Raw genomic sequence first — 12,814 nt, 5'->3', positions numbered from 1 at the left:
TGTTTGTTTATTTGTTTTTCTCTTGTTTCTTACCCCATGAAAAAAATGCCACATCATGATCTTGATTTTACAGTGGCCTATGCCACAGACTGACATGCTAGTAAATATACAATTTTGTTATATTTTTTGTGTCTCTGCTGTGCTGAAAGAAAATGGTAGCATGGGAATTTCTCAACCCATTCGCCCATGTTGGTTCTCTGCATGTGCATTCATTTGGGACCTAAGTTTTACTTTCATTTTTATTTTTTTAACATCTGGAGGTTCATTTGATGAACCCTGCTGTAAATCCCGCTTGATATAAGCACAAAATATATTCCTTCTTTGTGAAGCAGAATACTTAACCATGTATTCATGCATTGATGAATTCAGGGCCTCTAGGTCCATGACCAGAATATTAGATTTTTTGTTCTTGAGTCCTTTTAATGTCAGTAGGGTTGATGTAAGTAATTTTCACCATCATACTGATTGGCCTTAGGCTACCCCCAAGGTTTAAAGGTTTATATCTCCTGGCCAGGTCCATCACATTTTTCTAATTCTACACTTATATTGCGATTTTGAATTCCTAAAAGCTCTGGATAAGTTTTGCTACTTAAAAAGCCACTGAAGTGTTTGTCACCTTTGGGTAGCTTCAAGGTGAGTTCATATGTCAAACTTTAGGCCTTCATCAGAGGAGGGGTTATCTTAATTCTTTCAGCTCTGAGCTGCTTTTCCACTTAGCCACTAAATGTTTTCAAGACTACCCCAAACCAAACCAAACCAAACCAAAATATGTCATCTCTGTAATGAGGTGTACCCTTAAACTCCACTGTCTGAGGAATGGGGAGAGCAACCTGCCTATAAATGTTTCTGATGGTATAATTTTGCTTTTCAGTGTCAGTATGTCTGAGGACATTTATAAGATGCAAATTTTGCAATTCTGCATTTTATTCTCATAGTTCTTGGCCACCAGAAGGTTCTTTGTGTTCCTGTAGCAGGTGTGAGATACTGAAGGTTTTTACCTATTCCCTGTATGGCATCAAACCATTTGGGAATAGTTTTTCTTCCCTGCATCTTGATTTCTCTCAATCAGAATAGAACCTTCTTATTTCTAGTTTGAGGGTTTGTTGTTGGACACCCAGTTCTACTGTGATTAATTAATCTATTCTCCAGTTTTTATCAGGCCAAAGAAAAATTTAAAAAAGAGATGAAGATTGAAGGATTTCTGTACAGTGACTTATCTGTACTAGCATCTGATATCCCATATTTTCCACCAGAGGAAGAGGAAGAAAACTTGGAAGATGGAATTCACCTGGTTGTCTGTGTCCATGGGTTGGATGGTAAGACCAAGAGGAATAGATATGTGTAAGAGTCACTCAAGTGTAAACAAAACAAAAGAAAGGCATATCTACAGGAAGTGGGAAAGAACAGAGAGTCTATGGAAAACATTTATCTTAACTAAGTATTCAGTTTCCTTTATGTTATTCAGTTCATTGTAATTAAGGGTCTAGGAAAATATTAAGTATTTTCTTTATGAAATGGGTGCTGCACTGTTTTGTTTTGTTTTGTTTTTCTGTTTTATTTTATTTAAACAGAATTCTACACCAAATCACATCATCCCTTCAGCATACAGTAAGAGTACACTACAGTAGTTCCTCTTGTCTTTCCGGAGGTATCTGGTTGTTTAGCAGTATGTCACTGGGATGACATTATTAAACAAAATAAACTGATATTATAGGATAGATAGTGGCTGGACTTAGAATGTGGGAAAATTGAAATCAATATTCACTACAAAGGAAGCCTGGCCTGAAATATTTTAAATACATGCTTTCTAAGCAGAAAACAGATATATTAAAGTTGAAACTTCTCTTGATAAGCTATTGGCTTCAATGGGGAAGGTGAAAGCATTAACCTTGAGACTATGGAGAAGGAAGGGCAGAGCCTCAGAAAAGTGTGAAATTCTCCTTGGTTTGTGCAAGAACCATTGCCATCCAATACACCAATGACAGTGATAAGTTTCTTACGAAGAGAAGGTACCTCCGTTTCCAGAAAAAATAATTCAGAATACCTTGTAATTTACCTAATATGGAATTGGGGCATTTTGTTCATCTCCCAAAATGATAGAAACATAGAATGGCAAAGATTGGAACTTGAAAATCATGTAGTTCTAACCACCCTGCTAGTCTTGTAAAATATTACTAGACTGACATCATTTTAGCACCAAATTTAATTGTGAGAGGAGAGGCAGGCTGCTGTGCATATGAAGGCACATCCTTATCCCCCTTATCCAGGTACATGTGCTGAAGTTCCCAGCATGGCTGCAGTGTCTCCTTGGGGTGTCACCAGCTGCAAATTGGGAAGGACAGATGTTAACCTTTTGATGACGCCTTGTCTTACCTACATTGTTCAGCAATTAAGGGACAGAGTTATTCTGGGCCTGATCTTTGCCTTCTCCTCCCACTTTTTAGAGAGCACATGAAGTGCCCAGCAGCAGGATGTGAGGTCCAGCCCTCCTTGCACATGTTGTGGGTATTCTTGCTCTCCTGATGTTTCAATGCATGATCATATGGTGTGGTGAGCTGCCTTAGCAGCATTTAACAAGAGGTCCCTGGTGCCAAGGTTTATAAGAAGGTTTATAAGAAGAAAAATTTATTAAATTGAATTTATATATATATATTCCTGTTGAATCGCATGTTATAAATTGCCATCTGTTTCCAGGTAACAGTGCAGATCTACGGCTGGTAAAGACTTTTATAGAACTGGGACTCCCTGGTGGAAAACTGGACTTCCTAATGTCTGAACGAAATCAGGTAGTGTAGAGCTAATTTCTGTCTTCATTTAGATCTCCTACAATCTGTTGCCATTGCTGCAAAAGGACCTTCAGTAAGGCTCTTTCAGAAGCTGGAAAAAGCAAAAGCACTGAGGAATTTAGGGAATTTTATGTAGGATTTAGTTCAAAGGCCTGTTCCTGTCTGAGGTGATAGGGTATTCAAACACACCAGGAAAGATTCCTTGCATTGAACTCAAAGTTCAGTGTATTACTTATAGGACTAAACCTTAGAGAAACCAAATTGATTTATCCTCTCAGTTTGCAAACTTAGCAGCTGGGTGCCTCTGCCTTTTGGATGCTGTACAACACAGCACCGACAGAAAGCAGCAGGTTTAGTAATGTTAAATTCTCTGGAGGATTAGAAATATCCAGAAGGTGTTGTCAGTTGCTTTTGATGCATCAGCCATTGTTTCTCCTGTTGCAAGGCTTGTGAGATTTATTTTCTTGAATGATAAATAAGTGTCTTCCAGAGCAATTCATTGCTAGCCTAGGCAGAACACCAGAAATGAATTCTTTGGCCTGCTTCGCAATGAACCCATATTTATGACACCTTTATGCATAGAATAAGGATTTCCAGTGCCCAGTCAAAAACATTATTCTGATTTATGAGCAGCCAAGAAACTAGAGTCAAAACTCTCTTTCTTCAATAGCTTTTATTTTTTGAAATGGCCAGTTGTTGTTTGTCTGTGAACTTGCCGCCTTTCAGTGTACATCTCTGCCAGAAGTGGACCTGCATGGTTAATGCGAACAAAATGGAAATAATGAGGAGACCAGACTTGCATCGAAGTTTCTCCTGATGCTTTGCAAGGCTGAAAGGATTAGCTCTTACAACATCTCTGTTTACTATTATATTGAACCCATAATGGAAACTTTCAGTCCTCCTGTAGTAAGGAAGTGTGTGCAAGTTCACATAGAACCGGATAGGACCGATATCTTTTGATGAATGTTTTGATGCTTTAAAACATCCTGTCACAGTTTTTTCCCTGCTCTGGGAACCACATTTAAAATGATCCATGAAATCAGTCATTTAGCTGAAGTTTGCTTTACAGAATAAAATTTAAGCCACATTTTTATGCACTCATCTGTAATATATTTGACAAGCTCAGTCAGGCTGAGATGATACTGAAGAATGGAGGTATAACCAGGTGAAATATGACATTTGATGTGTTTTGTTTGTGGTTAATGCTCAGGCTGGTATTCTTCCATTTTTAAACAACCTGAAAGATTTGGGATAATGAGCCTAAGGGGAAATTGTTAATTATCAATGCAGGCTAAACAAACCGGCAAGAGGTTATTGGACTGTTTGTAGTATAGAAGAACATTTATTTTAAGGCAGTGTTGCAAAGTGAATATGCTCGTTTTCCTTTGCAAGAGCTGCAATTAGTAAGATGGGTTGTGTTACAAAAGCATTAATTACTAGATATGCTTGCTCTGAATAGCTGTTCCAACATTTGATGATTTTGTGGCATCTCATTAGTTACAAATTTGATTTAGAGTCCTGTTAGAGTGCCAAATGACACAGTTCTGAATAAGATCTGCCTGCAATTGTACAGACTAGACAATATATTATTAGTTTTATTGTATCAAAACTACCATAACTGTTGCAAGCAACAAATTGTTTAAGTCCCTCTCTGGCACTCATTATCTTACTGACATTCTTGAATAACAAACACACAGCATTTAATTAAGATGGCCTAATAATTTTGTGATTGTGTCTGTAGTGTCAACATTACCTATATGTAGTGTATAAAGCTGTAACTATTTTATTATAGTAATCCATTAAATCCAAAATATAAAAAGCTTTTCTTCCACACGCAGAGTACGGTGCCTGGAGAGGCTAAGCAGTTCTCAACCTTGTCAAGTCAGGCTGCTTTAAAACCTTACTTTTGACTCTGAAATCACTCGGCCTGACACTATTAATCTTACTATTAATAAACCTTAGGCCCAGATTTATCCAATTATGCCTAAATTAGAGGCACAGTCACTAGAGAAACAGAAGCAACCACAGAAGGTAATGTAATCCCCTTAAAATACAGTTTCTAGAGGGCCCTATTTCCATACCCTACAAAGGAAGCACAAGGTAACTCCTGTCCTAAATTGAAAGCCCGGGTCATATTCCTGAAGCTAAAAGGCACAATATAGAGTCAAAGAACCTCCGCGATGAAAGATTTTGCCTTATCTTACATGGGAGCTTAATGAAGACAATTAATTTCCATACGGGCTATACTGAGAGCCCTAAGACTGATAGTGACAAGTGTTGTTACTGTTAAAGCTGTGTGAGAAAAAAAATACTTGCCTTGAATAAGTTAACAATTTTAGTTGAAATAATTTTGATATTAATCTGAAAATGAAAATTTATGGCTGTTTTCAAAGGGCTTCTATTTTGGGAGGACTAAGCAACAGAGAAAAATTCTTCCCCGTTGAGCAAGTACAAAGAAAATTTGGACTAGTTATTACTTTTGTGATTGCAGCTTACTTTGAAAATAACGTTAGTCTATGATATATGTATACTTCAATAAGAGCAATATATTTGAATTCACCTACTCAATCCTTTTTACACTAGACTGATACTTTTGCTGATTTTGATACAATGACTGACCGATTGTTGGATGAAATTATTCAGCATATTCAGTTGTATAACCTCTCCATATCCCGAATAAGGTAAGCATTCTGATAGTTAATTGTCTGTAACTATTTGTGGTCATCAGCATTGTTCTGTGAAATTAGCTTTTTCAAAAGTGTCCTGTGTCAAAGGCCATTGAAGTCAGTGAGCTGAGTTTTTACATGTGTTATAGCTGGAAGAGTATCCACTAGGCTGAACAAAATGTAAAATGATAGCTAAAGGATGATACTGAAAGCTCTGATAGAGTCCCCTCAAGAGCAATTTTTGCTGCCTTTACATTTAATTTAAATAACATACAGATGGATTTTGGCATTAATATAATTCTGTTTCTCCTAACAGTTTTATTGGACATTCCCTCGGTAATGTCATCATCCGATCTGTACTAACTCGCCCCAGGTTTCGCTATTACCTCAACAAGTTACATACCTTCCTGTCCCTCTCTGGACCTCACCTGGGAACACTTTACAACAATAGTACTTTGGTTAGTACAGGTAAGAGTTAAATGGGAAAGCTATGACTTACTGCAGTCCATGGCAGAGTATATGAGAGAGCAACATGTGGAGGTAGCAGTAAATTGTGACAACGTGACACACACACTGTACCTATGGCAAATATTTGTTGAAGACTTCAGACTCAGAGAAAATAGCAGTGAGAGAGGCTTTCAGGGCCTACTACATGGTCCAGCATTGTGGAAAATCCAGGGGTGTGGAGCAGCAAGAGATGACCTTTCTTCCACTGTGTTCTTCCACTTTTTATACTGCCAATAAAGAGAGGCATCTCCAAGGCTGAAGAAAACACTTACAGTACTATGGAAAATGAATGGCCCTATGTTCACCCTTCCTGAACGTTTATGTTACCATGACACTGGATAGTCCAGAGAGACCCTTAGACTTTTCTCTTTGTTTATTAACAATACAAGAGAAAACAAAGACTTACACTGAGTTACAGTGCTAACTGTACTGTAATCTCTTCAAGTTTATTATTATAGGCACACAACTTCAATCCCCTTGTTTGATAATCAGCAAAAAGGCTAAAAATATACACCAATTTTATTCCAGGTCTGTGGCTCATGCAGAAGTTGAAAAAATCAGGGTCACTTTTGCAATTGACCTTCAGGGACAACGCAGATTTGCGCAAGTGTTTCCTCTACCAGCTCAGCCAAAAAACAGGTGAGTAGGGCTTAATGTTGTGTAAATGTTGGGCGATGTTCCAAAGGATTGTGCTAGATACTATGTATTCCAGGGGGTAAAGAAAATCTGCATTTCATTATTGATCTTTCTTTAAATGTCTTGCTTTCAAGAAGGTCTGCCCTGTCTAATAACTGTTTTATCTGCCTTTTATCTGCACCATTACTAGTGGATGTAGTTGCCAAACAGTTAGTGCCCAATAAGACCTACATGCTGTAATAAATATGCACCTAATTTTGTATTCTTCAAGCAAGAAATACTATTCTTGACAGGCCACCATAACTTAATTTATGTTATTAGATGCAAACTGTTTTTCCTTTTTTAATATTTTTTTAAGTTCAACATCTCTTGTCTTTAGGAAATATGGTGCTGTGAGATGAAGAGCAAATTTTATTCATGTCTGTTGTGGCACCTCTGTACTACAGAGAAAGATGTATGGCCATACGCTGTAAAAATGATGTCTACATCATTTTACCACTTCCTTGGTCTGTTATGAATAAATGAAATAAATCAGACTTTCCCTAAGAAAAGAAAGCAAGCATTATCCTTCTGTTCAGACAAATGTTTTCTTCTAAAAGTTATTTTAATATTGTGCGTAAGCTAGTGCTAAGGATGTACTCACAGTCACTACTTGATATTTTATTTTTTTCTCTTACTCTGCTATGTTGCTAATAGGAAACAAATACTATCTTAATACAGGTACAACTTAATACTTGGTCTGACGGACAGAGCTGTTTCATAATTTTCTGACCACAATACATGACCTAATCAATGACAGGAAGATGCTATATCTTGACATTATTTAAATTTCCTTATTTGAATTTTCCTTTGGTTCTCTAGCTCCCATTTTTATGGACCACAGTGGGATATTTGCTTTAAGACAGTCATGTTCAAATAAAATTGGTTCTACATAGGAAGCTCGCATTGTTACTTCACAAGCCAAGAATTCCTAAGTATTCCTGTGAGTTAAAGTGACTTGTTGCCTGTTAGCTTGATAGACTGGAGATCTGGCAGACAGTAAATGAAGGTGATGTCTCTATAATAGCAGAAAGTTAAGTATCAAAAAGGTTGCCTGTAAATTAAAACGATCCAGGTAGATGCTTAGGAGAAAAATCTTAAATTGTAAAATTCTATATTAAAATGTATGAGCTAGCACAATGAGTCAGAATTGAGGTGCCCTTACTCTAGCACTCTGCTCCCAAAACTGGTAAGAGCACCTACAAAGGGACACATTTGATTGAGAGTACCTACAAAGCTGCAGTGTTTTGCTTGCTCTCTCTTTGAGCCTCCAGCAATTTCTGACTTTCTTAAAGTAGAAATCCCTTCCACTATTCAATTTCATTAAATGTTTCTTGTGCTTGTCTCAGAAGAAAAAAAAAATGACATTGCTCCCTACTGAGTCTCTTCACATAAGATTTTAGTTATGTTAAAACTCATTGATGCCTCTTACATTTTACCCCAGAGAAGTCACAAACACAATTGGTTTGATTACACAGGAAGAAAATGATGGCTTCAGCCAGGCTTAGTAGAGGCAGCTATCAGGGCTCTTCCTCGTGGTGGTGATGGTCAACTTTTCTATTAAGCACTAGAAAGCAAAGGGCTTTGTTCTGGGTCTCTTTTCTGTAAGGGGAAGGGAAGGATGAAGGTCAAACCGACAACATTCCTATGTACAGAATAATCTCTGAGTTAGTGTAGATTATCTGTGTCCATACTCCTACTCTTCTGCTGAATGTGGGTGATCTAGAGCTCAAGAGATCTCAGACAGAGTAAGTAGCAGGAGTCTTTTCATAGCGAATGGTGGCTCCATTACTTCCAGGGAAGAGGGAGAATTCCTGGTTTCCAGTCCATGTACCATCAGTGTGTATTTATCCAAGGACTGCTGGATGCAAGGACTGGATCCCAAGGCTCCTTCCACACTGATGTAATAGTATGACATCATAGTGGTGAAGCTGATTTCTCCTTCTCTCTCTATATTTTGTTTGCTATTTTACTAATTGGTTGTATTATTTTTTTAAATGTGATCCCCAAATCTGTGAACATTTACTCATGCAAGTACACCCATGGACTACAGTGATCCTGTACATGTGTTTGCAATGTTTACAGGCATAAATATATGCAAGATTAAGTTTTTAATCATTTACTCTTTGAAACGTAGTCAGTTCTCACTTTTTTTGTTGTTCTTGTTATTGTTGTTGATATACAATTAACTTGTATGAGCATTGATAAGTAACAAATAGTTCATAGAAGCAGCAGCAATGTTTTTAAGTTATTCTTGTGAATATTTCTGTTTTGTATGTTTTAATTACTCTTCATTTGTTTTTCACAATAGATTTTAAAGTGCATTTCAACATGAATATGATTGTGCTGTTCAACACTGTAATAAATGCATTTAATGAATTTGTTTGCCACAGGCCTTCAGTACTTTAAAAATGTTGTGTTAGTGGCCTCACCCCAAGACAGATATGTACCCTTCCATTCAGCAAGAATAGAAATGTGCAAAAATGCTCTTAAAGACAGACACACAGGTATGTTTAAGATCCATTCTATATTTACAAAGCTGTTGAGAAATTGTGATTTTGTGTAAATCAGAAGGGTTTTTCATCAGCATGATGTAAACTCAAATGTTTATTTGATAAGGAAGAAAGTGTTCTACTCTCACAGGACATGACTGAAATCAAGAAAATATTTCAAAGATACTCTTTGTCTGATGAAAATAGGTTTCAATCAGGTTGTAATCAAAGATTTCATATTGCTCTTGCCTCTGTAAATAATTTTTTAAATTGTGGAGATAATAGAACTAGTTCCTAACAATGTTTCTCTTTAGTTTACTGAATTATTAGTATTGTCTCACATGACAAAATCTCTTTCAGCACATCCAAAGTCAATGGGTTTTCCATTTGTTTTCAGTAGTATTTGGGTGATTGCCGGGTAATTTGAAAGATGTAAAATCATACTGGTTTGTAATAAAATCTGCAAAGTACATCAGCACTCATGCCATTAGAGGCCTGGCTTTCCTGTGAGTTTAGCTTGTGCATTGTTCCAAATACTGCCTTTGTTATTTGCAGTCTCCCTCGCTTGTAAAATGTTTCATCGTTTCAGTTTGATACCACTTCCAGAAATATGTTCAGTGTAATTTTATACCAGTTTCAGATACATGGTTATGTAGAAATGGAGGTTGTCCTTGGAAGCTGGTAGCCAGTCCCTAGTGGGGTTCCCCAAGGTTCCATTGTAGGCCAGTTCTTTTCAATGTTTTCATAAATGACTTGGATGTAGGACTTAAAGGCGTTTTGAGTAAGTTTGCAGATACTAAACTGGGAGAAGCTGTTGACCCCCTTGAGGGTAGAGAGGCCTTGCAGAGAGACCTTGAGAAATTGAGCTGGGTAATCACCAAACATATCAAACATATCAAACATATCATAACAAGAGCAAGTGCCACATTTTGCACTTGGGAAGGGGCAAACTTGTCTATATGTACAGACCGGGGGACAGGAGGCTGGAGTGTGGTCCTGCAGAAAGGGATCTGGGGAATTTGGTCAACAGCAAGTTCAATATGAGTCAGCAGTGTGCCCTGGCAGCCAAAAGGGCCAACTGTACCCTGGGGTGCATCAAACACAACATTGATAGATAGTCAAGGGAAGTCCACTCTACTGTGTGTTGGTGTGGCCTCACCTTGAGTACTGTGTGCAGTTTTGGGAGCCGCAATTTAGAAAGGATATAAAATTATTAGAAAGTGTCCAAAGGAAGGCAATAAAGATAGTGTAGGGCCTAGATAGGGCCTAGAGGGCAAGACATGGCTGAGGTCACTTGTTTTGTTCAGTTTAGAGAAGAGAAGGCTGAGGGGTTACCTCATTGCAGGACTACGGTTTCCTCAACAGGGGAAGCAAAAGCAGGAGGTGTTGATCTCTTCTCTCTGCTGACCAAGGGCCAACATGGTTGCCTTCACACAGATCTTTTCGTCTTACCTAACACATGAATTGAAAGGCAGTTTTCTAACTCTTTCTTCAGGTGTTTTTTTTCCTCAGGGACATTTTTGGCCTAGTAGAAGCCAGACCTACATCCATGAGTGCAAGCTTCCTGAGCTGCTGTTGTTGCCCTATAAACTTCTAAACTATCTGCAGAAAGGCATGATGTTCTTCCTGCATTAGATTACCCAGAAAAAACAAACAAACAAAAAAAAAAACCACACATATCTTGCCTGACCCTTTTGCATTCAGCTTCACAGGCAGTATGAATCCAGACCTCTTTCCCTGGAGGAAATGTGTGTTTCTTTCCACCTCAGGAGAAATGGAACTAAATGCTGAGGCATGTCCCACTCTTCATGCTAGCAGCTTCACTAGGTCTCTCTGGGTGGCCAGTGGCTCCATTACATTAATAACATCCTGGTACATGGCAAACCATTGAAATAAACTGCTTTCACTTGCATTTTGTTCCATTTTCCTTCTCTTTGTGACTGTAATTAAATAATACTGGAAAGAAAGAGGGGATCTGGCAGTTTTGGCATGTACGTGTGACTTTTAAAATCTTTTGCAGGTCCTGTTTATGCAGAAATGATTAACAACCTGCTCCAGCCTTTGATTGGGGCGAAGGACTGCACTTTGATCAGACACAACGTGTTCCATGCTCTGCCAAACACCGCCAACACATTGATTGGCCGGGCAGCCCACATTGCTGTGCTGGACTCTGAACTTTTCCTGGAGAAGTTTTTCCTTGTGGCAGGACTCAACTACTTCAAATAGTGCCTGAAGTATGGGGTAGCAGAAGCAAACCATTTCACTGAGTGGAGGAGAATCCCTTAGCCAAAAGCGTGCAGTGTTAGAAATGAGATCAGGTGGGACTTTCAATCTCTCTCCATTTCCATTTCTGTTTCAGAGAATAAAGTGCTATGGCTTTAAGGCATTCAAGCTTCCAAATATTGGTGCTTTTGGAAGAAATAAATATTCCTCTTCTGTTTATATGTTGTTTGTCCACATAAAGATATGAACTACTTCTGAAGTAGAGAATCAGAATAAAGATGGTTAATATTATCTAAATGTGATGGGACCAATATGATCACCATTTCTCTCAGATAATAACCCAGGAATTTGTCTGTTCTTGATTTAATGCTTATTTACATTTTAACAAAGCTATACATCTGTAGCACTTTGAGGTGGCTAATACAAGAGGAAACAAGTGTATATGAACTCAGGTTAAAACCTCCTTTGCAATGAAATGAAAAGTCTAAAAAACATTTATGACAATTTCAACATTTCTGTTTCTCAAAAGAAAATGGTTCCATCATTGGTAATCATTTGTAACATGCACACATTCAAATCATGGAAAGGAGGAAAATATTTAACATAGAATGAAAAAAAAAACTTGATATTTGACTTTAAAAAAAAAAAGAAAACAACACAAACTTTTAGTTGGGAATACTTCAAGTTAAAAGCTGCCAGACTGATGGGAATCTATTGGATTACTTGTGAAATATCAGTGGCATCTGTTAGCACTTCTCCTGTTTACATTTCTAGAATACCATTACTGTGCTTGTTATTATAACCTCAGAGGTACAATTTTCACTTTTAAATTTGTATCAAAATACATTTACCCCAAGGTATTATACGTACTTATATATATACGTATATATGTATTATGTATATATATACATTAGTCTGAAATTCAAAATCTAGCCAGTAATACTCCTAAAAAACACCAATCAGATGAAAATAGGTTGGTGACCTAGAGCAGTAATGATTGTCAAAAGCTTAAAAACCATACATATGTTTTAGATTTCTCTTTAATGCTATAATAGGGTTTTACTAATTCCCATTTGCAGTGCTATAACCAGTCCTAATTACATGGTTACAGCTGGTCAAAACAGTTACAATTTTATTCATACAATGTTATCAGAATTCTTTTCAGGGGTTTAGAAAATAACCCATTTTTCACTTTTTGTATTTTTTTTTTTTGCATTTTCAATTTTATTTTTTTTAATCAAAAAGTTGTCAGCATTATAAATGACACATTTCAATAACTTTCTATACATTTTCATACCACTTTGATAATTTTTCAATGTCACAGCAGTTTTTCAAAAAGAAGGAGGCAAATGATTCTTCACAAATATTTGTGTTTGGAAGGAAGGTAATTTTTTAAAGCAAATGCAATTTGTTTAAAAATATAGGTGACCAGACCTCTATATCTTGTGAAAAAATAAAACAAATG

The 12,814-nt window shown here is 37.2% G+C and overlaps 1 protein-coding gene across 1 annotated transcript in view; it reads left to right on the top strand.

The window, feature by feature from the left end:
• FAM135B (family with sequence similarity 135 member B) overlaps nucleotides 1–11,352 on the top strand; it is a gene marked incomplete at both ends in the record, with an annotated part of 140,965 nt that extends 129,613 nt beyond the window's left edge. Inside the window, 7 exons of the mRNA XM_084281319.1 lie at nucleotides 1,150–1,316; nucleotides 2,695–2,786; nucleotides 5,370–5,467; nucleotides 5,769–5,920; nucleotides 6,488–6,598; nucleotides 9,028–9,141; nucleotides 11,147–11,352. Of these exons, the coding sequence (XP_084137445.1) occupies nucleotides 1,150–1,316; nucleotides 2,695–2,786; nucleotides 5,370–5,467; nucleotides 5,769–5,920; nucleotides 6,488–6,598; nucleotides 9,028–9,141; nucleotides 11,147–11,352 (940 nt within the window). The remainder of the gene's footprint in view (nucleotides 1–1,149; nucleotides 1,317–2,694; nucleotides 2,787–5,369; nucleotides 5,468–5,768; nucleotides 5,921–6,487; nucleotides 6,599–9,027; nucleotides 9,142–11,146) is intronic.
• Nucleotides 11,353–12,814: the final 1,462 nt, after the last annotated feature.

Source organism: Netta rufina (assembly GCF_964035555.1).
Source record: "Netta rufina genome assembly, chromosome: 2".
Classification (NCBI taxonomy): domain Eukaryota; kingdom Metazoa; phylum Chordata; class Aves; order Anseriformes; family Anatidae; genus Netta; species Netta rufina.
This window is presented reverse-complemented; position numbering and strand designations above follow the sequence as displayed.